Source organism: Drosophila novamexicana, unplaced genomic scaffold (genome assembly GCF_003285875.2).
Source record: "Drosophila novamexicana strain 15010-1031.04,08,12 unplaced genomic scaffold, DnovRS2.1 tig00000137-arrow-arrow-pilon, whole genome shotgun sequence".
In the NCBI taxonomy this organism is placed as follows: Eukaryota; Metazoa; Arthropoda; class Insecta; order Diptera; family Drosophilidae; genus Drosophila; species Drosophila novamexicana.
The window spans coordinates 1,169,442-1,196,454 of record NW_020824777.1 but is presented as its reverse complement, the minus strand read 5'-3'; the positions used below and the strand labels follow the sequence as shown (position 1 = coordinate 1,196,454).

Sequence of the window (27,013 nt, the reverse complement as noted above, 5' to 3'; positions counted from 1 at the left end):
GAATCTTAGGGTAAGATTTGGACATGAATTTCAACCAAAAAATCGGTGTCGAGATTTGAATGCCAGATTAATCTAGAGGGAAAACCATGAAGAAAACGCCAAACTTCGTGCAAATCGGATGAGATTTGGCCGAGATATGGGGGTGGTAAATTTTGACCCATGTCTATATACGAATCTTTGGGTAAGATTTGGACATGAATTTCGACCAAAAAATCGGTGGCGAGATTTGAAAGCCACATTAATCTAGAGGGAAAAATATAAAGAAAACGCTAAACTTCGTGCAAATCGGATGAGATTTGGCCGAGATATGGGGGTGGTCATTTTGACCCATGTCTATATACGAATCTTTGGGTAAGATTTGGACATGAATTTCGACTTAAAAATCGGTATTCAGATTTGAATGCTAGATTAATCTAGAGGGAAAACCATGAGAAAAAAGCCAAACTTCGTGAAAATCGGATGAGGTTTGGCCGAGATATGGGGGTGGTCATTTTTGACCCATGTCTATATACGAATCTTAGGGTAAGATTTGGACATGAATTTCAACCAAAAAATCGGTGTCGAGATTTGAATGCCAGATTAATCTAGAGGGAAAACCATGAAGAAAACGCCAAACTTCGTGCAAATCGGATGAGATTTGGCCAAGATATGGGGGTGGTAAATTTTGACCCATGTCTATATACGAATCTTTGGGTAAGATTTGGACTTGAATTTCAACCAAAAAATCGGTGTCGAGATTTGAATGCCAGATTAATCTAGAGGAAAAACCATGAAGAAAAATCCAAACTTCGTGCAAATCGGATAAGATTTGGCCGAGATATGGGGGTGGTAAATTTTGACCCATGTCTATATACGAATCTTTGGGAAAGACTTGGACATGAATTTCGACTTAAAAATCGGTATTCAGATTTGAATGCCAGATTAATCTAGAGGAAAAACCATAAAGAAAAATCCAAACTTCGTGCAAATCGGATAAGATTTGGCCGAGATATGGGGGTGGTAAATTTTAACCCATGTCTATATACGAATCTTTAGGAAAGACTTGGACATGAATTTCGACTTAAAAATCGGTATTCAGATTTGAATGCCAGATTAATCTTGAGGGAAAACCATGAGAAAAAAGCCAAACTTCGTGAAAATCGGATGAGATTTGGCCGAGATATGGGGGTGGTCATTTTTGACCCATGTCTATATACGAATCTTAGGGTAAGATTTGGACATGAATTTCAACCAAAAAATCGGTGTCGAGATTTGAATGCCAGATTAATCTAGAGGGAAAACCATGAAGAAAACGCCAAACTTCGTGCAAATCGGATGAGATTTGGCCGAGATATGGGGGTGGTAAATTTTGACCCATGTCTATATACGAATCTTTGGGTAAGATTTGGACATGAATTTCGACCAAAAAATCGGTGTCGAGATTTGAAAGCCACATTAATCTAGAGGGAAAACCATGAGAAAAAAACCAAACTTCATGAAAATCGGATGAGATTTGGCCGAGATATGGGGGTGGTCATTTTTGACCCATGTCTATATACGAATCTTAGGGTAAGATTTGGACATGAATTTCAACCAAAAAATCGGTGTCGAGATTTGAATGCCAGATTAATCTAGAGGAAAAACCATGAAGAAAAATCCAAACTTCGTGCAAATCGGATAAGATTTGGCCGAGATATGGGGGTGGTAAATTTTGACCCATGTCTATATACGAATCTTTGGGAAAGACTTGGACATGAATTTCGACTTAAAAATCGGTATTCAGATTTGAATGCCAGATTAATCTAGAGGGAAAACCATGAGAAAAAAGCCAAACTTCGTGAAAATCGGATGAGATTTGGCCGAGATATGGGGGTGGTCATTTTTGACCCATGTCTATATACGAATCTTAGGGTAAGATTTGGACATGAATTTCAACCAAAAAATCGGTGTCGAGATTTGAATGCCAGATTAATCTAGAGGGAAAACCATGAAGAAAACGCCAAACTTCGTGCAAATCGGATGAGATTTGGCCGAGATATGGGGGTGGTAAATTTTGACCCATGTCTATATACGAATCTTTGGGTAAGATTTGGACATGAATTTCGACCAAAAAATCGGTGGCGAGATTTGAAAGCCACATTAATCTAGAGGGAAAAATATAAAGAAAACGCTAAACTTCGTGCAAATCGGATGAGATTTGGCCGAGATATGGGGGTGGTCATTTTGACCCATGTCTATATACGAATCTTTGGGTAAGATTTGGACATGAATTTCGACTTAAAAATCGGTATTCAGATTTGAATGCTAGATTAATCTAGAGGGAAAACCATGAGAAAAAAGCCAAACTTCGTGAAAATCGGATGAGGTTTGGCCGAGATATGGGGGTGGTCATTTTTGACCCATGTCTATATACGAATCTTAGGGTAAGATTTGGACATGAATTTCAACCAAAAAATCGGTGTCGAGATTTGAATGCCAGATTAATCTAGAGGGAAAACCATGAAGAAAACGCCAAACTTCGTGCAAATCGGATGAGATTTGGCCAAGATATGGGGGTGGTAAATTTTGACCCATGTCTATATACGAATCTTTGGGTAAGATTTGGACTTGAATTTCAACCAAAAAATCGGTGTCGAGATTTGAATGCCAGATTAATCTAGAGGAAAAACCATGAAGAAAAATCCAAACTTCGTGCAAATCGGATAAGATTTGGCCGAGATATGGGGGTGGTAAATTTTGACCCATGTCTATATACGAATCTTTGGGAAAGACTTGGACATGAATTTCGACTTAAAAATCGGTATTCAGATTTGAATGCCAGATTAATCTAGAGGAAAAACCATAAAGAAAAATCCAAACTTCGTGCAAATCGGATAAGATTTGGCCGAGATATGGGGGTGGTAAATTTTAACCCATGTCTATATACGAATCTTTAGGAAAGACTTGGACATGAATTTCGACTTAAAAATCGGTATTCAGATTTGAATGCCAGATTAATCTTGAGGGAAAACCATGAGAAAAAAGCCAAACTTCGTGAAAATCGGATGAGATTTGGCCGAGATATGGGGGTGGTCATTTTTGACCCATGTCTATATACGAATCTTAGGGTAAGATTTGGACATGAATTTCAACCAAAAAATCGGTGTCGAGATTTGAATGCAGATTAATCTAGAGGGAAAACCATGAAGAAAACGCCAAACTTCGTGCAAATCGGATGAGATTTGGCCGAGATATGGGGGTGGTAAATTTTGACCCATGTCTATATACGAATCTTTGGGTAAGATTTGGACATGAATTTCGACCAAAAAATCGGTGTCGAGATTTGAAAGCCACATTAATCTAGAGGGAAAACCATGAGAAAAAAACCAAACTTCATGAAAATCGGATGAGATTTGGCCGAGATATGGGGGTGGTCATTTTTGACCCATGTCTATATACGAATCTTAGGGTAAGATTTGGACTTGAATTTCAACCAAAAAATCGGTGTCGAGATTTGAATGCCAGATTAATCTAGAGGAAAAACCATGAAGAAAAATCCAAACTTCGTGCAAATCGGATAAGATTTGGCCGAGATATGGGGGTGGTAAATTTTGACCCATGTCTATATACGAATCTTTGGGAAAGACTTGGACATGAATTTCGACTTAAAAATCGGTATTCAGATTTGAATGCCAGATTAATCTAGAGGGAAAACCATGAGAAAAAAGCCAAACTTCGTGAAAATCGGATGAGATTTGGCCGAGATATGGGGGTGGTCATTTTTGACCCATGTCTATATACGAATCTTAGGGTAAGATTTGGACATGAATTTCAACCAAAAAATCGGTGTCGAGATTTGAATGCCAGATTAATTTCGAGGGAAAACCATGAAGAAAACGCCAAACTTCGTGCAAATCGGATGAGATTTGGCCGAGATATGGGGGTGGTAAATTTTGACCCATGTCTATATACGAATCTTTGGGTAAGATTTGGACATGAATTTCGACCAAAAAATCGGTGTCGAGATTTGAAAGCCACATTAATCTAGAGGGAAAACCATAAAGAAAACGCTAAACTTCGTGCAAATCGGATGAGATTTGGCCGAGATATGGGGGTGGTAAATTTTGACCCATGTCTTTATACGAATCTTTGGGTAAGATTTGGACATGAATTTCGACTAAAAAATCGGTGTCGAGATTTGAATGCCAGAATAATCTGAAGGGAAAACCATAAAGAAAAAGCCACTTCGTGAAAATCGGATGAGATTTGACTGAGTTATGGGGGTGGCAATTTTTGACCCATGTCTATATACGAATCTTTGGGTAAGACTTGGACATGAATTTCGACCAAAAATTCGGTGTCGAGATTTGAATGCCAGAATAATCTAAAGGGAAAACCATAAAGAAAAAGCCACACTTCGTGAAAATCGGATAAGATTTGACCGAGTTATGGGGGTGGCAATTTTTGACCCATGTCTATATACGAATCTTTGGGTAAGATTTGGACATGAATTTCGACCAAAAAATCGGTAACGAGATTTGAATGCCAGATTAATCTAGAGGGAATACCATGAAGAAAAAGCCAAACTTCGTGGAAATCGGAGAAGATTTGGCCGATATATGGGGGTGGTAAATTTTGACCCATGTCTATATACGAATCTTTGGGTAAGATTTGGACATGAATTTCGACTAAAAAATCGGTGTCGAGATTTGAATGCCAGAATAATCTAAAGGGAAAACCATAAAGGAAAAGCCAAACTTCGTGAAAATCGGATGAGATTTGACCGAGTAATGGGGGTGGCAATTTTTGACCCATGTCTATATACGAATCTTGAGGTAAGATTTGGACATGAATTTCGACCAAAAAATCGGTGTTCAGATTTGAATGCCAGATTAATCTAGATTGAAACCCATGAAGAAAACGCCATTCTTCGTGAAAATCGGATGAGATTTGACCGAGTTATGGGGGTGGCACATTTTGAACCATGTCTATATACGAATCTTTGGGTAAGATTTGGACATGAATTTTGACCAAAAAATCGGTGTTCAGATTTGAATGCTTGATTAATCTAGAGGGAAAACCATGAGAAAAAATCCAAACTTTATGAAAATCGGATGAGATTTGGCCGAGATATGGGGGTGGTAATTTTTGACCCATGTCTATATACGAATCTTGGGGTAAGATTTGGACATGAATTTCGACCAAAAAATCGGTGTCGAGATTTGAATGCCAGATTAATCTAGAGGAAAAACCATAAAGAAAAAGCCAAACTTCGTTAAAATCGGATGAGATTTGGCCGAGATATGGGGGTGGTCATTTTGACCCATGTCTATATACGAATCTTTGGGTAAGATTTGGACATGAATTTCGACTTAAAAATCGGTATTCAGATTTGAATGCTAGATTAATCTAGAGGGAAAACCATGAGAAAAAAGCCAAACTTCGTGAAAATCGGATGAGGTTTGGCCGAGATATGGGGGTGGTCATTTTTGACCCATGTCTATATACGAATCTTAGGGTAAGATTTGGACATGAATTTCAACCAAAAAATCGGTGTCGAGATTTGAATGCCAGATTAATCTAGAGGGAAAACCATGAAGAAAACGCCAAACTTCGTGCAAATCGGATGAGATTTGGCCGAGATATGGGGGTGGTAAATTTTGACCCATGTCTATATACGAATCTTTGGGTAAGATTTGGACATGAATTTCGACCAAAAAATCGGTGTCGAGATTTGAATGCCAGAATAATCTAAAGGGAAAACCATAAAGGAAAAGCCAAACTTCGTGAAAATCGGATGAGATTTGACCGAGTTATGGGGGTGGCAATTTTTGACCCATGTCTATATACGAATCTTTGGGTAAGATTTGGACATGAATTTCGACCAAAAAATCGGTAACGAGATTTGAATGCCAGATTAATCTAGAGGGAATACCATGAAGAAAAAGCCAAACTTCGTGGAAATCGGAGAAGATTTGGCCGATATATGGGGGTGGTAAATTTTGACCCATGTCTATATACGAATCTTTGGGTAAGATTTGGACATGAATTTCGACTAAAAAATCGGTGTCGAGATTTGAATGCCAGAATAATCTAAAGGGAAAACCATAAAGGAAAAGCCAAACTTCGTGAAAATCGGATGAGATTTGACCGAGTAATGGGGGTGGCAATTTTTGACCCATGTCTATATACGAATCTTGAGGTAAGATTTGGACATGAATTTCGACCAAAAAATCGGTGTTCAGATTTGAATGCCAGATTAATCTAGATTGAAACCCATGAAGAAAACGCCATTCTTCGTGAAAATCGGATGAGATTTGACCGAGTTATGGGGGTGGCACATTTTGAACCATGTCTATATACGAATCTTTGGGTAAGATTTGGACATGAATTTTGACCAAAAAATCGGTGTTCAGATTTGAATGCTTGATTAATCTAGAGGGAAAACCATGAGAAAAAATCCAAACTTTATGAAAATCGGATGAGATTTGGCCGAGATATGGGGGTGGTAATTTTTGACCCATGTCTATATACGAATCTTGGGGTAAGATTTGGACATGAATTTCGACCAAAAAATCGGTGTCGAGATTTGAATGCCAGATTAATCTAGAGGAAAAACCATAAAGAAAAAGCCAAACTTCGTTAAAATCGGATGAGATTTGGCCGAGATATGGGGGTGGTCATTTTGACCCATGTCTATATACGAATCTTTGGGTAAGATTTGGACATGAATTTCGACTTAAAAATCGGTATTCAGATTTGAATGCTAGATTAATCTAGAGGGAAAACCATGAGAAAAAAGCCAAACTTCGTGAAAATCGGATGAGGTTTGGCCGAGATATGGGGGTGGTCATTTTTGACCCATGTCTATATACGAATCTTAGGGTAAGATTTGGACATGAATTTCAACCAAAAAATCGGTGTCGAGATTTGAATGCCAGATTAATCTAGAGGGAAAACCATGAAGAAAACGCCAAACTTCGTGCAAATCGGATGAGATTTGGCCGAGATATGGGGGTGGTAAATTTTGACCCATGTCTATATACGAATCTTTGGGTAAGATTTGGACATGAATTTCGACCAAAAAATCGGTGTCGAGATTTGAATGCTAGATTAATCTAGAGGGAAAACCATGAGAAAAAATCCAAACTTTATGAAAATCGGATGAGATTTGGCCGAGATATGGGGGTGGTAATTTTTGACCCATGTCTATATACGAATCTTGGGGTAAGATTTGGACATGAATTTCGACCAAAAATTCGGTGTCGAGATTTGAATGCCAGAATAATCTAAAGGGAAACCCATTAAGGAAAAGCCACACTTCGTGAAAATCGGATGAGATTTGACCGAGTTATGGGGGTGGCAATTTTTGACCCATGTCTATATACGAATCTTTGGGTAATATTTGGACATGAATTTTGACCAAAAAATCGGTGTTCAGATTTGAATGCTAGATTAATCTAGAGGGAAAACCATGAGAAAAAATCCAAACTTTATGAAAATCGGATGAGATTTGGCCGAGATATGGGGGTGGTAATTTTTGACCCATGTCTATATACGAATCTTGGGGTAAGATTTGGACATGAATTTCGACCAAAAAATCGGTGTCGAGATTTGAATGCCAGATTAATCTAGAGGAAAAACCATAAAGAAAAAGCCAAACTTCGTTAAAATCGGATGAGATTTGGCCGAGATATGGGGGTGGTCATTTTGACCATTTGTCTATATACGAATCTTTGGGTAAGATTTGGACATGAATTTCGACTAAAAAATCGCTGTTCATATTTGAATGCCATATTAATCTAGAGGGAAAACGATGAAGAAAAATCCTTTATCATATATATTCTATTTTAGAAGCTAATGTCAAGTTTGGTGACTCAAGTTCTTATTTTTTACCAAAATTGCCCAAAAAACAGGATATCGATATCGATTTTAATCGATTGCTTGGAAACGGAGTAAGTTATCGATTATCGGAAACAAACTCGATCTGCGGGAGCTAGGAGCATCTACATCTAAAATTTCAAGTCTCTAGTTCTTATAGGTTCTGAGATCCTTGCGTTCATACATACGGACGGACGGACGGACAGACAGACGGACATGGCTAGATCGACTCAGCTATTTATGCTGATCAAGAATATATATACTTTATGCGGTCGGAGTTGCTTCCTTCTGCCTGTTACATACATTTGGCTTTCGCACAAATACAACATACCCTTATACCCATTTTTAATGGGTTCAGGGTATATAAAAAAAAATGTTTATGCTGAACTTTGATCTTAGTGTGCCAGCGCGTTGTTGTCCTTGAGTTCAGTTTTAATAATAATAATTTTTGCTTTTTTAATGATGAATTTCTTTAATTGACTCGGCTTGTTAGCGTGCTCTGCATTTGATTGATTGATTGGGCAGGTGTGGCATTTCAATTTTTGATTAGCAATATTTATTACTTATAACTTTTGCATGCACAAAAATTTGTTTAAGTTCGGTTGGATATTGGAAATAGAAGAAAACACCTGTGAGGCCAAGTTTTCAATTCATGAGTCGGGTGCTCGGCGAGCGTGACGCTTGCCCATGGTAACCATGTCCAGGTCGCTTTGGGGGTTGTATTGCTGACCAACATCTGTTGGGCACATGTCCTGGACTGCGTTTAATCGATATTATAGCCAGGGGCTGTTTTATGTTTTTTCTTTTTTCTATATGTTTTGGCCAAAACAAAAGCGACCATGGGCCAAACAAGTTTTCAACAAAATCAGTTGGCTGTGGCGCAGCCGTCAGTGCGGCTAAAAGGCAGAGACAAAGGAGAGCCTGTCTAAATGAAAAGTGAAAAGCGAGTGTTTTAGGTGCGCCGTGTGCTAAATTTGGGTGCTATTATGGATTTATGTCTTAGGGGCTCACAGGTAGGTGCGCAATGATTCTTGCTGTGTCGTCTATTTATGTGCTACCCATTCCCCATTTTGCTGGACACCGCAGATTAACCTCGCCGCAAGACAAAAAACGAAGCCCAAATACAATAGTCGCTCTCTCACGACTCTGCACAATTGTGCGCCACATTTTCGTCCACGTTCCGCCAACTTTCTTCAGCAGCGCAGTCGCTCCTCGCCCTTCCTGGGGCGGCCACAGTCGGCGGATCCGAAATTTGGACGCAAGCTGAGCGTTTACTTTGGCGAAAAGGAGCTGCGACATAGCAAACACGTGAGTAGAAAGTGACAACAGGCGCAAGGTCAAGTGCATGTACACTCCGAGAAAAATAAACGAACAAAACATTTTGTACCTAAATATACTTTAAATCCAGACAAGTTTTAATTTATTTAAAATGAGAACGAATTTCTCATTTCAAGCACTTTTTTCTAAATACAAAAAAGCTAAATATAAGATTGAAATACACTAAATATATTTTAAAGAGTTTTATTCTGAGTTTGCATATTCTTGCAATAAGATAATTTGTTCTTAAATCTTTCAATTTCGAAATTCATTTAAGACCCAGGTTCTTAATGTAAGCTTAAATTTTTTATCTTTCACTTTGAAAGTTCTGCGCTTATTTTAGGCAAGCAAAAATTTGTATTGGGTTGTTTTTTTCTCCATTTATGCTACATACATTTCTGAAAACTAATACGATACTTAAGCTTTGAATGAAATTATGGAAATTGTGGAAATTCTTGTAATAAGCTGTGTTATCTTTAATGATTCTTTATTTGTACAAGATTAAAATACAGTATTAGCGATTATCTTAAGTAGTTATTTTTTATATTATTTCAAGTCCTTAAACCATTTGAAGAATTAAATTAAGTTTAATTTTAAGCACAGACCATCACAAATTAGCAAAATATTGTCATTTGAGGGTATTCAAATACTTTGTTTACAGCGTCAAGTCTCTTCCACGGATCTTCTAAAATCGCTGCTGGAGGAGCCGATCAAGCGCAGTTGGTTGTGCCGCAGCGCCTGCAACTCTTCCACCGACGATCAGTCGGATTTCTCGCAGAAATCTCCACACAGCAGTGAGGGCGAGCAGCTGGAACGGTTTCTGGTCAGCATGCCGGGCGCTGAGAAAGCCAAATCCTATGCTTCCAACTGGTCAACCAGCCAGGGACTGAGTAATGCTGCGCTCCTGCAGAAGACTGCCAAGCCGGATCTGCCGGGTCGCGTATCCTTCAGCAAGCCTAACAGCCAGCAGAACGATGTGGACTCCAGCGATTGTGACAACGATAAGCAGGAGGTGTTGGTGCGCGCCGGCAGCAGCAGCAGCATCTCGGCGCCGGGTCCCTTGACACTGCCCAGCTTCAACTACAACAACAATACCCACAACAACAGCAGCAACAACAGCAACAACAGCAACAACAACAACAGTGGCCACAAGCTGGAGCCCAGCGATGTCAGCGGCCAGAAGAAGTCCGTTCACTTTGGCGCGCCGGCTTCGGGCAGCGGGAGCGCAGAAGTGCTGGCCGAGACCTACGAGTATCCCAAGTGCCCATCGGAGAATTGCACCTGCAGTACGCGCTCCTCCTCCACGGCCAGCACCAACGAGGCTGCCGCGGATGCCAAATGCGCCTGCGATGCGCCTAGTTGTCGCTATGCGGAGACTAAAAGCCAGCTGCCGCTGTCGCTGCCACCACCACTGCCTATTCCCAAGTCAGCCACGCCGGAGCTAAATGTCATCAGGGAGTATAAGCAGGCGGTGGGCGTGTCACTGGAAAAAAGCAGCAAGCCTCTGGAGCCCATGAACAACATTGAGCTGCCCAATTATATGGACAAGTATGCGGCACAGGTCAAGGACAAGCAGAACAATCTCTCCGAGAAGAATCTCAGCGCAGCCAATGGCAACAGCAGCAATGGCAACAACAACCATGGTCAAGTTAACAGTGGCGCCTCATATCGCCCGGCCGGACAGCGCAATTTCGGTGCCGAGAACAATTTTCTGCCCATTGTCCAGGAGGATCGACGGCATTTGGGCAACAGCAGCGCCGATTCCGTTATTAGCAATTATTTAAAAATCGCTGCCACGCCTCCATTTGTGGGCAAGAAGAAGGAGAACGTGAAACCCGCCAGTGCGGAGCCAAGCACCAGAAACAACCATAACAACAACAAGTCCAAATTTCTAGCCAAAAGCACAACGATCAGCTTGAGCACCGGCGGCAAGCTAAAGAAAGCCGTCAGCGTGGGCAGCCTGCGGGAGGAGCGAAGGCTGAGTGAATACAATTTGGACAAGGTGGACAGCTGGATGAGCATGCAGGAGCAGAAGCAGGCGCTGGCACAGTTTGAAGAACTGCATAAACAGGGCCTAGATGAGCTGGACGAGGCCAATGACAATGACAATGATAGCGCCTCACAGCTGTCGCTCAAGTCGAATGACGATTCCAGAGGCTCCACCTACGATGAGATTGTGTCCGTCATCAAGGAGATTGAGGAGGATAAGAAGCGAGGTAATCTTGCAGCATTGTTGCCCCTAATTCAACTACTATATTATCTATAGACAAACATTTTTCAGACAACTTTGCGGAACGTTTGCCCAGCGAGTTGAACCTAAAACTGGATTCACGCGCAGAGACAGCCGATACGGTTAGCCAAAACGGAGACAAAATGCCCGAAAGTGGCGACAAATACAAGTGAGTGCTAGAATACGGGGGAAATTATGTATGAAAACAAAAAAACATAAGAACGACACACTAGAAGATACCCTGTATTCAGTATCGATCTGTCGTTACAAGCATCTTAGCTTCCTTATTGTTGAAAATTTCGGCGTGAGTTATTCAAATCGTTAAATATATTATTTGTATGCCATAGAGAACGTGCCTATTCAATTTGAGTTTGTAGCTCCAATAGAATCTGAGATCTGGTCAAAAGTCATCTAATCAACAATCTTTCGGCTTAACGCTAAATAAATCTCTTTGTCTCTTCGCCATTTCATATTTATAAAAAACTAAAATACACCTCATATGCCTTCCAGAGACATTTTGGCTTATCTCAATAATGTGGAGAGCAGCTGCGACAAAACGCTGATGGAAACTCGTCGCTCCATGCCGGACAGCAATCGCTCCGAAGTGGAGTTTGTCGTGGAACCCGATGTGACCGATGAGGTGCCCAAGTGAGTTGTAGTTCCATTTGGTTAAAGACTCTTGTCTACTTTAGGGTGAACTATTTTTTGTCAGGCTCTCGGAGCTGCTGATGCTTCCCAATCATCAGTTGGCACGTCGCGTGATTGCGCTCAGCCTACGAGCCAACGAGCTGGCCAATGCCATTCATCTGTCCAAGGAGCATGTGCTCCAGCTGCGCACCGAGAAACAGAAATCGGTGCGCGCCGAGAAGTCCAACAGTGCTGCGAAAATACGTGAACAAAAGAAGCACTACGAAGAGGTTGTGACGCGTCATCAAGGCTTCATCGAGCAGCTGCTCAAGGATAAGGGTTCGCTCTGCGAGAAGGTGGCCGCATTGACGCGTCGCCTGGAGAGCCAGAATCAGGCCTGGGAGCACCGACTGGAAACGGAATTGACCCGCGCCAAGGAGACAACATTGGCGGGCGAGAAAATACGCCGGGAGCGCTGGGTGCGCGAGAATACCAAGAAGATTAAGGTGGGTGAAGACGCCTATCTAGGGAATAACTGATAAGCTGGAAGTCCAAAGAACAGATCGATCAGATTCCTATTCTATATGTTCGATTTCTAAATCTGATTCTGCCTCCACGCATCTACCTAAGGCTCGGTTCTAGGTTAGGAGGAAAATGCATTTCTTTGGCTGTAAATCCTAAAACGAAAGTGTGCGTGGTTCGAGCTAAATCATCTTAGGGTTTGGTATATGAACCTAGTTCAAGGTTCAAGTTCTAAGTTAGTAATAATATGTCTATATGGAAGATTCCTATCTATGGGCTGATAATCATATTTGGTTCTTGGTGAACCTTCTTCTTTGAACCGAAGCCTCTTCGTTCGTTTCAAGTTTAAGTTCATAGTAAAGAGGAAAAGAGGAAAAGGGGAATCGCTGACATTTCCACTTGAAGAAATGCGAAATAAAAAGTTACCCCCACATTTTCCTATTTACTACTTTTTTCTTCGAAAACAGGAGCTCACAGTGAAAGGTCTTGAGGCGGAGATCAACAAAATGAACTGTGATCATCAGCGCGAGGTGACCGAACTGAAGCGTGCGCATCAGATGCAACTGTTAGACGCTCTGGAGGAGGCACGTCTCAAGCACGAGCAAATCGAGCATAGCATACGAGAGAGTTGTGCACAGGATCGTGAGAGCATTATTGAAAAGGAACGCACCGCCATCCGTGAGCGTCTCGAGCGTCAGCTGGAGGAGGAACAGAAAACGCAGGCCGAGCTGCGGCAGAAGCTCGCCGATGATTTTGCCGCAGAACGTGAACGTCTGCAAGCGGAGCTGCGGCAAAAGGAGTCCGACTACCTGGCCAAGCGACAGGAGGTGCAGCGGGAACAGGAGAGCGAACTTGAGCAGGCCAAGTTCGAAATGCAGGAGAAGATGGCCAAGCAGGAGGAGAAATATCAGAATCGCATCAACACGGTCGAGCAGCAATATCTGGCGGACTTTGAGCTCTGGAAAACGGAATACGAGAACAAGTGCAAGCTGGCGCAGGCGGAAAAGGAGAATGCCATCAGGCAGCACTATCGAGCCGAACGAGATCGCCAGCTGGACGAGCTGGTGGTGCGCATGGAGGCGGATGCACTGCAAAGCGGCGAAGAGCACGAGCAAAAGTTGCTGTAAGTATAAAGTCAAGAGCTTGGATAGGCCTTTGTTGAATGCATACACAATCCGTAGGCGTCTCAAGGAAAAGTATGAAAAGGATTTGCAACTGGCGGAAAATGTGGAAAAGTCGCTGCGCGAAAAGTATGCAGAGACACGTGGCAAACTGGCCGAGGCGGACGCCCAGGTGCGCAACTGCCAGGCGGAGGTCAAGCAGCTGCAGCTGGAGCTTAGCCATAGCAAAAAGATGTGCGGCGACTTCATCAACGAGCGCGACAAGCTACGCGATAATCTCAATGCGGATATACAAAGTGAGCTGGGCGTGCTCAATGAACGCCACAAACAGGAAATGGATCAACTGCAGAAACGGTAAATAAATATATATCATCAGATCGCTCTATAGCTAATCTTATACATATATATATATTCTAATAGGGTGCATCAGACCATACAGCGACAGGAGGAGACCATTGAGGTGCTCAAGGGCGACAATGATCAGCTGCGGCAGCAGTGCCTCAAACTAAATGCGGTCATTCGACAACAACGCAAAGATTATTGTGTGAAGTAGTTAGGAATAACTTAGTAAATAATTAGGGAAAAAGAATTCCCTTAACAAATAATTATAATTATTAACTGGATATTACATTTGGGCATATGTACTTTTAAATATTCCGTTTACATTTTAATTGTTGGCCAATTAGGGCCCAATCGAAGATTTTTTAAACGGACGAGTTCAGACATTTTCAAAAATTTACTTAAGCATCTGGCAACGCCAAAGCTTTTAAAGTTAGCAGAGATTTGTTTACATGATTCGTGGCTGCTCAAATCTGCAAATGTGTTTCGTTTGTTGTTAACAGATTAAATTTCAAAGTTCATTTTCAATAAATAGAAATGCAAATCACAGGAGATGTTATGCGGCTTTCTGTTAACGCCTGTAAAATATACTTCCACTATATACACTTGCAATAGAAAAATGAAGCCAAGGATAATTTCTTTAAAATTGTTATTTTATTTGGCTCAAGTGGAGGCCTTCCGACATTAGCTCACATGTTCGTGAATATGAATTTCAATTTTCACAGCAATTTAGAATTTGTAAACATTTTGCTTAGCTCAATAATAGGTGAATTTTGTTGAGCTTTTTCTATTCTTTAATCCTCATTGTCAACGGGCTTTATACCAAGCTTTTCTAAGATTTCTTTTTTGATTTCACATGGCAGTGCGGCCGAAAGGGATGGAAAAAATGTGCTATTTGTATCCTTGCCGTTGCACCTGGGTTCTGCGGTGCATATGAATCGTCTGGGTCGTCCACAATTGCCCGTTTCAAAGGTGAAATGTGTTTTATCAAGGGGTTTGACGAAAGCACACGGCTTATCTAAATGTATCATCGCTGCCGGTGGCATATAGCCCAGCGGTGCGCCATCTGAAACATATTTGAATGCATACTTCTCATAGCCATTTAGGCCAAACCAATACTCATCCCGATAACTTGCTTTTAGTTTTATTTCAAATTCCTCAAACGAACGCTGTGTTTTAATGTTGGCCAAACACATTTGCTTTCGCTGGCATGTGAATAATGCTTCAAACCAATCCATCTGCATGGTAAAAATTTAACTATTAGAAAAATAGGAATTAGACTTTAGGCTGTACCTTAGTCTCGCTGAAATAGTGACAGGATCCTGCTGTTTGTCCCTCGCACATATGGCTCAAATACAATAATAATGCCAACAGTTGTAGTTTCATGGTGTTTGGAGTACGGTATGTTTCGGTCGAGAAAATTTGATTTTATTTTATAGTAACTTAGAGCAAAGGATTATATAAACGGCGGCAAATCAAATTTAAATTTGGTTCAAAATGAATTCGATATGGTCCGTAGCATATATGTACAATATTTATTTATTTTGCGTTTAGTTTTTACAAGTAACTTCCGTAAGATAACCGGTTTCCTTATTAGCAATTATGCCCTTGCATCTGACCGAATCGAAGCACACGAACTTTTTTTTAATAATGCAATTACTCGACCGGATTGTGTATTTCTTGTTGTCGAGTAGTTTTACGAAGGCGCAGGGTTTATCTATCTCCAACTCGCTACCGGGTGGCAAGTACTTGATTAACTCATATGTGGCGATGTATTTGAACGTATTCCTCTCACGTCCATTTAAGCCAAACCAATAGTCAACCTTAAGTTCATCAGGTTGATTTCGCAAATGGTTAAAGGCCTCTGCACTGTCGAAGCTGGCCAGGCATAGGTTGTTGTCTTCACAAGCCTTTAAGGCTTTAGTCCAACTTAACTGGAAGTTGATATTCTTTCATGGGAATACAAATTATAATCATTTAATAGGTGTACCCACCTTTTGATCACTAAAATAGTAGCAATTGCCTTTGCCTTCGATTTGATAAATATTTGCAAGATAAACTAAAATGCAAATGTCTTTTATTAGCTGCAGTTTCATATTGAATGTAGCTTACGCTGCGTCCCGAATTCGAATACTACAACAATATACAACTAAAGCAATACAACGTATTCGTTACGCTTTTATTCACAGTTCACAGTAATATATATTTAATTTAAGTAATTTGAATGTCCGTTAACACAAAAATGTTAGTTGAGACTGTTAACCTGAGCTAACTTAAAGCGAAAAAGTTTAAGATTCGCTAACAGAAAACTGTTAACTGCCAATAACATTTTTGTTAATGCTTATCTGGCAGCGCTTAGCAGCTAACAAAATCAGCGCATCTGGCAACACTGATATCATCTACATGCGAACGAAGCACAGCGGAATGAGTGCAGTTAACAGGTTCCACAAGAATCAGTAGCTAAATAAAAACAACAACAACAACAATCGCGAACAACAACATTTCCAACAAGATACTTTCGTTTGGACTTTATTCCTTTTTGTGCCGTCAACGCAGTCGGAACGTTTTAAAAATAAACGCGCTACGTACAAAATTAGCCGACTACAAATAAATCCAAAGCAGACTCTTAATTCAAATTCAAATTGAACGTTAACAGTTCCAAATTCTATTAAAAAAAAAAAAAACAAACCAAAATCAAATTTTTCAACATGTTCAGCTCGTTGACAGGTAAAAAACAAGTGCAAAAAAAGCAAAACGCAGTTCAAGCTGTTGTGAAAGTTTTTGAATTAGAAAATTAAGAGACATTTCCATGTATTGTATTGTCCAATTAAATATGCAGCGTGTGGCATGTGGTATGTGGCATGACATTTCGAACAGCAACAAAAATCGAAATAAATAATAGAAAAAAAAAATAAAAATAGAAAAATAACTAAAGTGCGAGACCTTGCTGTTGGGTTCGTACAACCTATGACCGCATTGCAGGACTATAATAGAATTACATCATCGTCACAAGCTAAATGAAAATAAAAATGAGAAATGAGAAAATGGAGTTGAGTAGTCGGAATAAGCAGACACAATTAACTGTCTGCTACAGTTACGATTACTTATAGAACTCGTTGATGATCATGATCATGATAATGATGATGATGACGATGATGATACGTCAGCGTAAGCCAATTATGGCGCAGTATTCGCCTCTCTCTATACTATATACAGACACGTCTCTGAACTATAAGTTGTTCTTCTCGCTGGCCCAACCCACACCCACAACGATGCGATACATATAAACTTATGTATATATGTGTAATTATATTGGCTGGCGTGTGTGCATAAATATATATATATATAAAATCTATACTTATTTGATACTTTTATATATATATATATATTTATTTTCTTTTTTTTTGTCATATTGTGCGAATATTTGTGTTCTTTTTGTTTCAAAGATTTCAAAATTGGTTCTTTGATGTATTTTAGAGTGCGTACAATGGACCCACACTCGCATACACACACACACCTACACACACACATACACGCACGCACACCGACCCAAAAATAAATGACTCTATTTCCGTTAACTGAAAAATTCTTCACTGTCAGTTTTCTCGTTTTCCTGCTTTTGGGATAAATCGAAAACAACTTAAGCAATTGGCACAAAGTATTTCGTAGTAATTTCTTTAGACTATGATGAAATATACTTTAATTATAATTCTCTGTTTCCACTTAATGCAAACAGATGCTTCCAAATGTAAGTAAAATCCGTTGTCTATGTAAATGTATAAGCAAAATAAACTATATATATTTTGCAAATCTAGTAGAAATATCAATAGTTATCAGAGTAACACTCAACAAAAAATTGTGCACAATAGAAAAAAAAACCAAAAAATTCCAAAAAATTAAACAATTAAATTTCGAACATTTTTTCGCATTGATTAAATAATACTATTCGAATAAATTGTAATTAAGAAAAAAAGAAAATATTTTACAAAATATTAAATATATAAATTTTTTTTGTGAAAATATTCTCTTTTTGTGTGAAAAGCCCCAATCTTTTTCTGAGTGTAGATTTTTGTTCGCACTATAAATAGCATGCATTCACATTATCAGTAGCTCAATAGACAGAACATTTCCTTATGCCCGAACACCATCTCCAGCACCCAACGTCCCATCCCCCTAACCATAGAAATTGGACATTATAAAATTGACTTATTTATATAGAGGCCAGGCGAGATCTCTGGCGTTTTATTTGTGCATTGGAAATTCGATTTTTACAAACGCATTTGGATTGGGGGTTATTTCAGGTGCTTGTTGAGCGCCGATTACAGGTGCCACCGATATTCCATCAATGAGCCGACGTTGTCTCGTCAGGCACTGGCACTGGCACTGGCACTGGCACTGTCGAAATTAGCTCTTCATCCAGGTTCTTCGTTGCCAAATCAGTTTTGCCGTGAGCTTCATCCGGTTTCTCGTAGCTCGCAGTTGTTGTTGTTATTTCTACAGGTGTTGTTTTAGGAGCACGGCCGGCTGGATTATCGGGATTTTCTGGTGCTGGAGTCTCTGCTTGATCTTCAGGTGGCTTTTCAGGTGCTGCCGCTTCTCCGCTGCCAGCTGGTGCTGGCTCTGCTCCTGCGCCTTCTCCTGTAGGTGCCGCTGGAGTTTCTGCCCCTTCTGCAGGTGGTGCTGCAGCTTCTGCGCCTTCTGCAGGTGGCGCTGGAGTTTCTGCTCCTGCTGCAGGTGGCACTGGAGTTTCTGCTCCTTCTGCAGGTGGCACTGGAGTTTCTCCTTCAGCTTTAGCCGGTGCAGAAGTTTCCGTTCCATTTGCTGTTGCTGTTCCCTCTGGAGCTGGTAACGTACCTTCTCCACCATTAGCTGGTGGAACAATTGTTGTGCCTAAACTCTCCTCTGCCATTGGTGTATTCTCCTCCCCATTCGCCGATGTGTTTTCACCCGATGCTTCGGCTGGTAGTTCCCTAACTTCCGTTGAATTCGAATTATCAGCCGGCCGCGAATCGCTTTCCACATCTCTCTGTTCATTATCTCTATTTTCCGAGCCATCCCTGTCTTCCTTGCCTTTTTCCGTATCATGATGGAAGTGATGCAAATGCTCGTGGCTATGTTGCGTATCGTTTGCTCCACCTTCCACTGGCTGAGCACACTTGACAGCATTCGTCTGGCATATAAAATATTGTTTCTCCTGGCAATTGTCATCGGTAATGCCGGTGGTATTCTGCCTCAGCCTTATCTCCAGGCAATCATCCAAATTTGCGCGAAACGTGGCCTCAATGCCTTTGAGACCTCCGAAATAGCGTACCGGTCGACCAGTGCTAATGTAGGTGAAACGACCCTCCGTCTGCAGGTCATTGCCACCGAACCAAAAGTCCTCCATGTTGCCGCGCGCTCTCAGATAATATACGATGCCATTGTATTCCTCTCTTGTGGCCAGATCGGCAAGATTGAGGTTCTTGCGCAGGCAATTGTTCTGTGCCCCGAACCAGTTCATCTGAAATTTAGAATTCAACCATTTAGTTGAACTGAACTTTCGTGTAGTACAAGTTTTTCCGAGTACAAACCTTTTTGCCTGCAAAATAATAGCATTTACCGTTAATCTGACGCAAATACCGCTTGCCGCAAGGACCATTAATGTCTGGTTTCTTGGATGCCTTGTTGGGTCGCTTGGCTGAGAGCCCCTCATCTGGATATACTACGATTAAGGTCAATATCACAATTTCTAGTAACCTCATGGCTGCAGGCGCCTCGCTGCACAAACTGTGCACAATTTGCATGTTTCTTCTATATATACACTCTTGAGGGCATGACAACCATCATTATATACGCCCATTATACTATCTAGACATAAATATATGCAATTTTTAGTGGTACGATTGCTCAGCATTGAACAAATCAATTAAATTAAATTAGTTGCTTTCAAGTCATGCATCTTAGCGGGTTGGTGGGTCGGTAAAATAATACTCCAAAAAAATGTTCAAGCGTAGACAGTTTCACCAGAAACCGACAGATCTGCTTTTCGAAGGTCAGACAAATGTAGAAATTGGCCAGCCTATTCAATATATTGTTTCTAAAAGATACTTTATTCAGCTAAGACTTCCAAATGTTTGGCCATTTCACGAAAATACACACCCTTGGCTGCCTCATAAGACAATTTTTTGATTCTACAGGGACATTTTGCAGCTTAGTTTCGAATTCCTTTTACTACAGCTTTGAAGTAATTTTATAACGGTCATTTTTATGATCTGGCAACCCTATTATGCTGCCAAATATTGCATTAGTTTCTTATATTATATTTATATTTATTTTAGCTAAGACTCTTAGACATATAATACAAATTATATTTTCCTATAGAGACTTGCTGCAACTAAGTCTTTGTCTTTCTATTGAAACTTGAGAATAACTTCATGTTGTGCCTCATAAGGTCTGGCAACTCTGTATAGCTGTCACCTTTTTCAATATTATAGTACAGTCTACTCTAGATAGATCGCTGTCTTGATGCAGTGAATATTTACTGTCTTTTTATGGGATCTTCGACTTATCTGGCCGATTACCACCTCTTTGATTTGGCAACTCTATACAGCTGTATGGCTGAGTTTCTTAACCAAGACAAAGTTTCTGATTCTGATATATAACGAAGTTAACAGTTGGGAAATTTCTTCTGAAATGTCTGGCAGACCTATGAAAGCGTTCCATGTGCTTAAGTCTTAGCAGAGACTCTGCTGTTATGGATCGAAGACAACTATTGTCAACTAAGAGACCTTAGTTGCGCCCGAATCGGAACTGTTAATCTCTGTAATACCTTTGGCCCTGTTCCCGAAATTTTATTTGCTTATTGTATTTATTTAGTTTATTATTTTTTACACGTTAAACTTGTTTCTTTCAAATGCGTCTACTTGATCAAATCCTATGCCTAGGCAGGTGCTGCTTCTCCTCCCTCAGCTGGCGGAGCTGCACCCTCGGCAGGTGCTGCTTCTCCTCCCTCAGCTGGTGAAGCCGCACCATCGGCAGGTGCTGCTTCTCCTCCCTCAGCTGGTGGAGCTGCGCCCTCGGCAGGTGCTGCTTCTCCTCCTTCAGCTGGTGGAGCTGCACCCTCGGCTGGTGGTGCTGCGCCCGCAGCTGGCGTTTCTCCTCCTTCGGCTGGTGGAGCTGCACCCGCGGCAGGTGCTGGCTCTCCTCCCACAACTGGTGGTGCAGCGCCTGGAGCTGGCGTTTTTTCTCCTTTGGCTGATGGGGCTGCGCCTGCAGCTGGCGTTACTCCTCCTTCAGCAGGTGGGGCTGCGCCGGCAGCTGGCGTTTCTCCTTCCTCAGCTGTTGGTGTTGTGCCTTTCCCTCCCTCAATAGCCAATGCTCTTTCATCATCATCATTATCCGGTGTTTCCGCATTGGCTGCCTCCTCTGATTCGTTGTTATCGGTCTGCTGCTCCTCAATTTTCTCTGGCGATTGATTATTAAGTTCCTTTTCGCCCTCTGCTTCGCTAGCCTCGCCGATGTCGTGATGGAAGTGATGCAGATGCTCGTGACTGTGATGACGAGGCTTACTGGCGGCGACATCACAGTACCGCTCCGAGCAGATGAAATACTGCCGCTCCAGGCAATTGTCATCGGCCACAACAGTCAAGTTGTTGCGTATGCGCACCTCCAGGCAGTCATCGCACTCGGAATGCTCTGCCGGCTCCACAATGCTATAATTGCTAAAGTATCGCACCAGGCGGCCATTGCTGATGTACTGAAAGCGTCCCTCCGTTTGCAGATCATTGGCTCCAAACCAAAAGTCCTCCGTGTTGCCCTTGGAGCTGAGAAACTCGACGGCGCCATTAAAATCTCGTGCATTGCTCAAATCGGCCAACGTCAGGCCCTTGCGCAGGCAATTGTTGAGAGCACCATACCAGTTCATCTGCGATTAGTGAGCAGGGCAGCGATGAGCAGGGGATTCTGCACGGCAGGATACGCTTACCTTTTTCACTGAGAAATAGTAGCACTTGCCATTGATGCGTCTCAGATAGCGACGCGGACAGCCCTTGGCCGTGGCCAGCAGCTGATCCCTGTGCAGGATACTCAGCACGGCAATGATCGCAATTATGATGTGCTTCATCTCTCCTTACCAATGCACCATTGTGTGCTCTGGCGCTGTTCCCTCCTGTACTTATATCCTCCCCTACCATGCAATCCCAATTCCATTTGCCATGGCTCGCAATCAATGATCATTGCATGCCTTTATCACCGGTTCCGCCCGACCGTGCCCAGTGGTCAACTAATTCAATTAGCTGTCGCCAGCCTGACTTGGGCGGGCATTCCGGAAGACTTGAGACGCTGCTGTCATCCAATTTGGACACTCAGACCGGAATCGCTCGGCTAGGTTTGTGGGTCAGGTTCGGGGTTACGCATTTAATTGAGCACATGAATAGCTAGACCAAAGAAAATAAGAGCTATCAACTCATTCTTGATATAATTTACATGAATTGCAGAGGCTTTTTTTTTTTACTTCTTTCAAATAAAGTAGTTTTTACAAATTGAATTTTATTTAGCTTATGTATTTCGATATTTTGAAAATATTAAGAAAATTGAATTATTGAAGAAATTACAAGAAAATGTGCATGAAAGACAGTAATATTTCCTACATTTACAACCAATCCAATTTTTATACAAATAGCTAAATTGATGTATAATATACATTATTTACACAATATATCAAACTCTATTTAAGCTTAGATAAGATTGAAATGAATTCTGTTTTATTATATTAAATACTTCAAACATTTTCTTTCCTAACTTTTAATAAATATGCTATCTAGAATAAGAATACCTTTTTTTTCTGCATGTTCAATCTGAAGACATGTTCTCTAACTTTCATAGAAGTATTTTTTATTATTGAGTAATTAGCTGTATCTGAAGCCTTGCCCTTGGTCGGAGTTGTAAATACATTTATTGATTTACCTTTTCGGGCGCATATGACATCATGCAGCAGTTCCAGCTGTGCCCTTTACAGGACACACAGAGTTGGGCCCGTTGCCAAGTTGTTAGTCTGGTATTGACCTTCGACAATGAGTTAACTTAGAGCTAAACAAATTACTGGGCGTGCGAATTTCTCTCAGCACGATTCTCAGTGCCAGCCATGTGCCCGCTCTATAGATACATTTAGTTTGCCAATGACATCATCATCAGCAGAGCAGCATCAGAAAAGCGGTTCATCGATTCATAGCTATAGGCAATGAGTTACAAATGAGTGTTGGGACCGGCGTTTTTAGGGTCTCGAAAACCTGTGTGTGGAACGTGAGTTTGTGACCTGAACTGGCGGTTACTCATAGAGCGACAAAAAACCTATACATATGGCGCTTTAGATACAAATGTATCTGTATCTGTATCTGTATCTGTGGCTCGTACCCGTTTGTTGCGCTTGAGTTCAGTTGGTCTTGAGTACAGGTTTTATTTATTTAATTTTTTTTTTGTTATGTTTTTGTTTTATTTTTTGTTGTTGTTTGTGTTAAGCGCTTCTGCGCATTATCTGGGACTACTATGTGAGAAGTAGTAGAAAAACAACATCAACAACAGCTGTGAGTCTCGGCGTTTCTCAGCGTTGCGACTCTGCTCTGGACTGTGGCTTATTGTGTTACTTTATGGCCATGTTATGGCATTCTAGCCGGTTTTTCTTTTTGTTTTTGCTGTTGTTGTTGTTGTTTTTGTTTTATTATTGACCACAGCATGCGAGCATATCTGACAATCTGCGTCGTTCTATTGCGCAAATGGCAAGAAAGCACTTGATTCTTTCTGATATTTGAGCATGAGTATTGTATTTGGTATTTTAATGGGACTAAGTTTTCTTTCTAGCTGTTCGCCACATGGTTTCTATTCTATTTTTATTTAAGTGCATGCTAAATGCAAATTTGTTTTGTTTTGTTTTTGTTTTGTTTATTTACAAATTTTAATTTGTGAGTAAAATCGGCTTGTGTTTTGAAATGCAAATATAGCTTAGCTTTTTAATGTTTACCAAACAATACATTTGTGATTTTTTGGGCTTGCTAGAACTTTCTTTATTATATTTATATTTCATTTCTATTCCTAGTTTTATCTTTATAAACAGATAGATAAGTTCTCTCAATGAATATATAAAAGTGTCTTCTTGACTGAGCAATAGTTTAGTTTTCATTTCACTTGGGGATAGGTTTAATAAAACAAACGTACACCGAAAAATTAATATATTATATATTTGACATCTCTGTCTCGAGTTTTATAGCAAACAGCTTTCGAAATAGCCACACAAATGCAACTCTGTCTATTCTCCAAAGCTATCCCAGCATGCGTTTATCATTTGTTAACACATTCCGGTTTCGATTATCACTTTTTGCGTTTCGAAAGAATTCTTCCAGTTTTTGCGCACACATCGACGCGTGGGCTAATCAAAATGCTAATTAAAATTTTTTCTAAAAGTAAATTATGTAGGAAAAAAAAGAAAGGAACAAACTTAGGCATTTGAGTTTTTGTAGCATTTTTGGTATTATGATTTTATGTTGGTTTTAAATTTGAAAACGCCATTAGTTTCTGTATATAAACACTTTTCTTTCACAGCCGCACAACAAGAAAGCGTGAATAAGAGCTGAAAAACTATTAAAATAAAATACCGTGAGCTGCCATTATGACATCACATACTGTAAATTATTCAAATATTTGCGCATTGTTTACTTTATATGCACAGAGGCAACATATAAACACACATACACACACACACACATTTACATGCTTTTGGTATGCCATTTAGAATAGTGCTATAGCTCGAAAATTGCCGGATCGAGCGGATTGCCGTTGCGGCTTTTAATGGCACAATGTTTCTATTTGAGTGAGCGCACACGTCATTTTATGGGAATGCAGTAGCTGAGCAGTTTTCAGCAGGGACAGTGCTGCCGACGTTCTTAATTTCTTATAAATTATAATTATTATTTTCTGTATACCCTGTACACGATGGCTAGCAAAAAAAAAAAATAATAGCAACAATCAGAGAGAGCAGTGTGTGCGTGCTAAAAGATATATATATATATGTACTTATATTAGTCAGCAATAGGATCAGCTTTTATAGTCATGTTTCTTAGTCCAGTTTCTAAGTCTGTTCATTTGCGTGACCTCATCGAACTCAGAGACTGCACGAGCTGCCGCTATGAAATTCAGTAGGTGAGCGTCAATTTACAGGGTTCGAGTATATTTTAAATTTTGCAATTATTCTACCCCAACTCAGGGAAGTCAGCATCTAAATGAGCTGGATATCTAAAATCTAGTATGATGCTTCTTAATTGTGATATATGCCAAATGCAGTACGAGTGTGCCCTAATTATTCAATTATGCAGGTCCAACCTCAAAGAACTCTGAGTTTATAAGAGTTACATTTATGAAATTTGGTAGGTAGCTGGTCCAAAGTATTTGATGATTAATTTTATTTTAATCACGCACAAAACCCTTCATAAAAAATACAACAAATTTGTTTTTAATTGCATGCTATAGGGTATATGCTAGTCGAGCACTCGAGGTTAGATCACCTTTACGTGTTTTGTTTTATATTGTAGTATTTGAAGCGTTTTAAATTTGTTGTTGTCGCCTCCAAATTATACGCCGCGAATTGCGCAGCAGCTGCCCGAGTGTCAACTGTCACCCCTGGCATGTAATCAAAGTGAAAATCAGGCATGGCATGTAATTACGATCTGATTAGTTCATGCTCGATGAAATTTCACGCCGGGTCATGCATTTTGTTTATGTTTCGGCAATTAGCAAAGTCTGAGCACTTTTCACAATTTTCATCGATAAGCAAAGCTTAACTGATTACAATTTAGTCTATAAATTATGATCGTTGACTGGTTGAGGATTTAGTTGACTTTTAAAGCCTTAGCGAAAATGAATCCCAGCCGTCAACAGCAGAAAAGTAAGGAAAGTTTAGTTTAAACATTTGGTTATTAACATTTTTTCTTGTTTTGCTATTTCGACAGCCTCCCTGAAGAGCTTTGGCGACAAGACCGTCAACTTGTTCAGCAAGAAGAAGGATGAGGCTGAGAAGTTGGCCAGCGACAAGGCTGTCGAGGCGCAGAAACTAGCCGAGGAGCAGGCCAAGAAGGTGGGACAGTCCGTGCAGCAGACCAAGAGCGAAGCCGAGCAACTGGCTGCCAGCACAGGTAACTATAATTTGATAGATTCAGCAGCAGGACATTCCTTTTAATGCCCCATAATTTTCAGCCAAGGATGCTGCCGCTCTGGCCGCTGCCGAGGCACAGAAGGCTGGCCAGGTGATTGATCAGGGCGTCAATCGCGCCGCCGGCGCTGTCAATCAAACCAAACAGGCTGTGGACCATACTGTCGGCCAGGCCACCGCCGCCGTGCAAAACTCCAAGCAGGTGGCCGCCAATGTGGCGGAGGCCTCCCAGCGTGCCGCTGCCACTGCCGTCGACCAGACCAAAAAGGCCGCCAATGAGGCGATCAACAAGAGCGTCAAGGCAGCCGAATCTGTTGCCGATCAGAAGCTTAAGCAGGCCGAGGGCGCCATCGATGGCGCCATGAAACAGACCAGCCAGACGGTGGACCAGAAGTTGCACGAGGCCAATCAGTATGTGGACCAGAAGCGCGAAGGACTCGAGAAGAACATACATGAGGCGGCCACTCATGCACAGGATACCGCTGGCCAGCAGGCCACACAGATCCTTGGCAAGCTGCATCTGGGTCCCAAGTAGATGCTTGCTCCGATCCATATACTTAACACCCTCCCCCCCCCCCAAAAAAAAAAAAACAAACCGTAAATAATCTGAGTGTAATAAACCATGAAAATGCTTTAAAAAAAATACAAAAAACAAAAACGAAAATGAAAGAAAATTTGCTTCAACGTAACAAGTGCCAGTAATGTGATCGCTAAAGATTTATTCAGTATATATATATATATACTATATGTACTATTTCATTTCGTATATGGTATGCTTTTATTTTCATTTTTTATAGAGCAGCTTTTGATATGCGATTTTGTGCACACTTGATAGGAACTTTT

General features: G+C 40.9%; 6 protein-coding genes across 8 annotated transcripts; 2 read left to right on the top strand and 4 right to left on the bottom strand.

Moving 5' to 3' along the window:
- The first annotated feature begins 8,414 nt into the window (after positions 1-8,414).
- On the top strand, positions 8,415-14,459 carry LOC115758260 (centrosomal protein of 131 kDa). 2 transcript variants are annotated; one of them, XM_030698817.1, is made up of 9 exons: positions 8,415-8,852; positions 8,926-9,147; positions 9,818-11,372; positions 11,438-11,555; positions 11,897-12,034; positions 12,099-12,519; positions 13,003-13,658; positions 13,717-14,010; positions 14,077-14,459. In XM_030698817.1, exons 1-9 carry the CDS (start codon positions 8,826-8,828, stop codon positions 14,207-14,209), a joined length of 3,564 nt encoding a protein of 1,187 aa, XP_030554677.1. In that variant the 5' UTR covers positions 8,415-8,825; the 3' UTR covers positions 14,210-14,459. The 2 variants fall into 2 exon arrangements, with proteins under 2 accessions (XP_030554677.1, XP_030554676.1); XM_030698816.1 differs by having other exon boundaries at positions 11,423-11,555.
- Positions 14,460-14,723: 264 nt separating this feature from the next.
- LOC115758264 lies at positions 14,724-15,398 on the bottom strand. The gene is made up of 2 exons (XM_030698825.1): positions 15,289-15,398; positions 14,724-15,233 (listed from the first exon to the last, which is right to left on the bottom strand). Exons 1-2 carry the CDS (start codon positions 15,379-15,381, stop codon positions 14,790-14,792), a joined length of 537 nt encoding a protein of 178 aa, XP_030554685.1. The 5' UTR covers positions 15,382-15,398; the 3' UTR covers positions 14,724-14,789.
- Positions 15,399-15,511: 113 nt separating this feature from the next.
- Positions 15,512-16,119, bottom strand: LOC115758265. The gene is made up of 2 exons (XM_030698826.1): positions 15,990-16,119; positions 15,512-15,929 (listed from the first exon to the last, which is right to left on the bottom strand). The coding sequence occupies exons 1-2, from the start codon at positions 16,089-16,091 to the stop codon at positions 15,546-15,548; spliced, it is 486 nt and encodes a 161-aa protein (XP_030554686.1). The 5' UTR covers positions 16,092-16,119; the 3' UTR covers positions 15,512-15,545.
- Positions 16,120-16,542: 423 nt separating this feature from the next.
- On the top strand, positions 16,543-26,834 carry LOC115758309 (late embryogenesis abundant protein ECP63). Of its 2 annotated transcripts, none has more exons than XM_030698877.1 (3): positions 16,543-16,722; positions 25,971-26,153; positions 26,215-26,834. In XM_030698877.1, exons 1-3 carry the CDS (start codon positions 16,704-16,706, stop codon positions 26,703-26,705), a joined length of 693 nt encoding a protein of 230 aa, XP_030554737.1. In that variant the 5' UTR covers positions 16,543-16,703; the 3' UTR covers positions 26,706-26,834. The 2 variants fall into 2 exon arrangements, with proteins under 2 accessions (XP_030554737.1, XP_030554736.1); XM_030698876.1 differs by lacking the exon at positions 16,543-16,722 and adding an exon at positions 25,814-25,906.
- Positions 18,197-19,793, bottom strand: LOC115758306. Its single transcript, XM_030698874.1, has 2 exons — positions 19,566-19,793; positions 18,197-19,495 (listed from the first exon to the last, which is right to left on the bottom strand). The coding sequence occupies exons 1-2, from the start codon at positions 19,776-19,778 to the stop codon at positions 18,338-18,340; spliced, it is 1,371 nt and encodes a 456-aa protein (XP_030554734.1). The 5' UTR covers positions 19,779-19,793; the 3' UTR covers positions 18,197-18,337.
- LOC115758307 (skin secretory protein xP2) lies at positions 20,824-22,111 on the bottom strand. Its single transcript, XM_030698875.1, has 2 exons — positions 21,959-22,111; positions 20,824-21,898 (listed from the first exon to the last, which is right to left on the bottom strand). The coding sequence occupies exons 1-2, from the start codon at positions 22,094-22,096 to the stop codon at positions 20,915-20,917; spliced, it is 1,122 nt and encodes a 373-aa protein (XP_030554735.1). The 5' UTR covers positions 22,097-22,111; the 3' UTR covers positions 20,824-20,914.
- Positions 26,835-27,013: the final 179 nt, after the last annotated feature.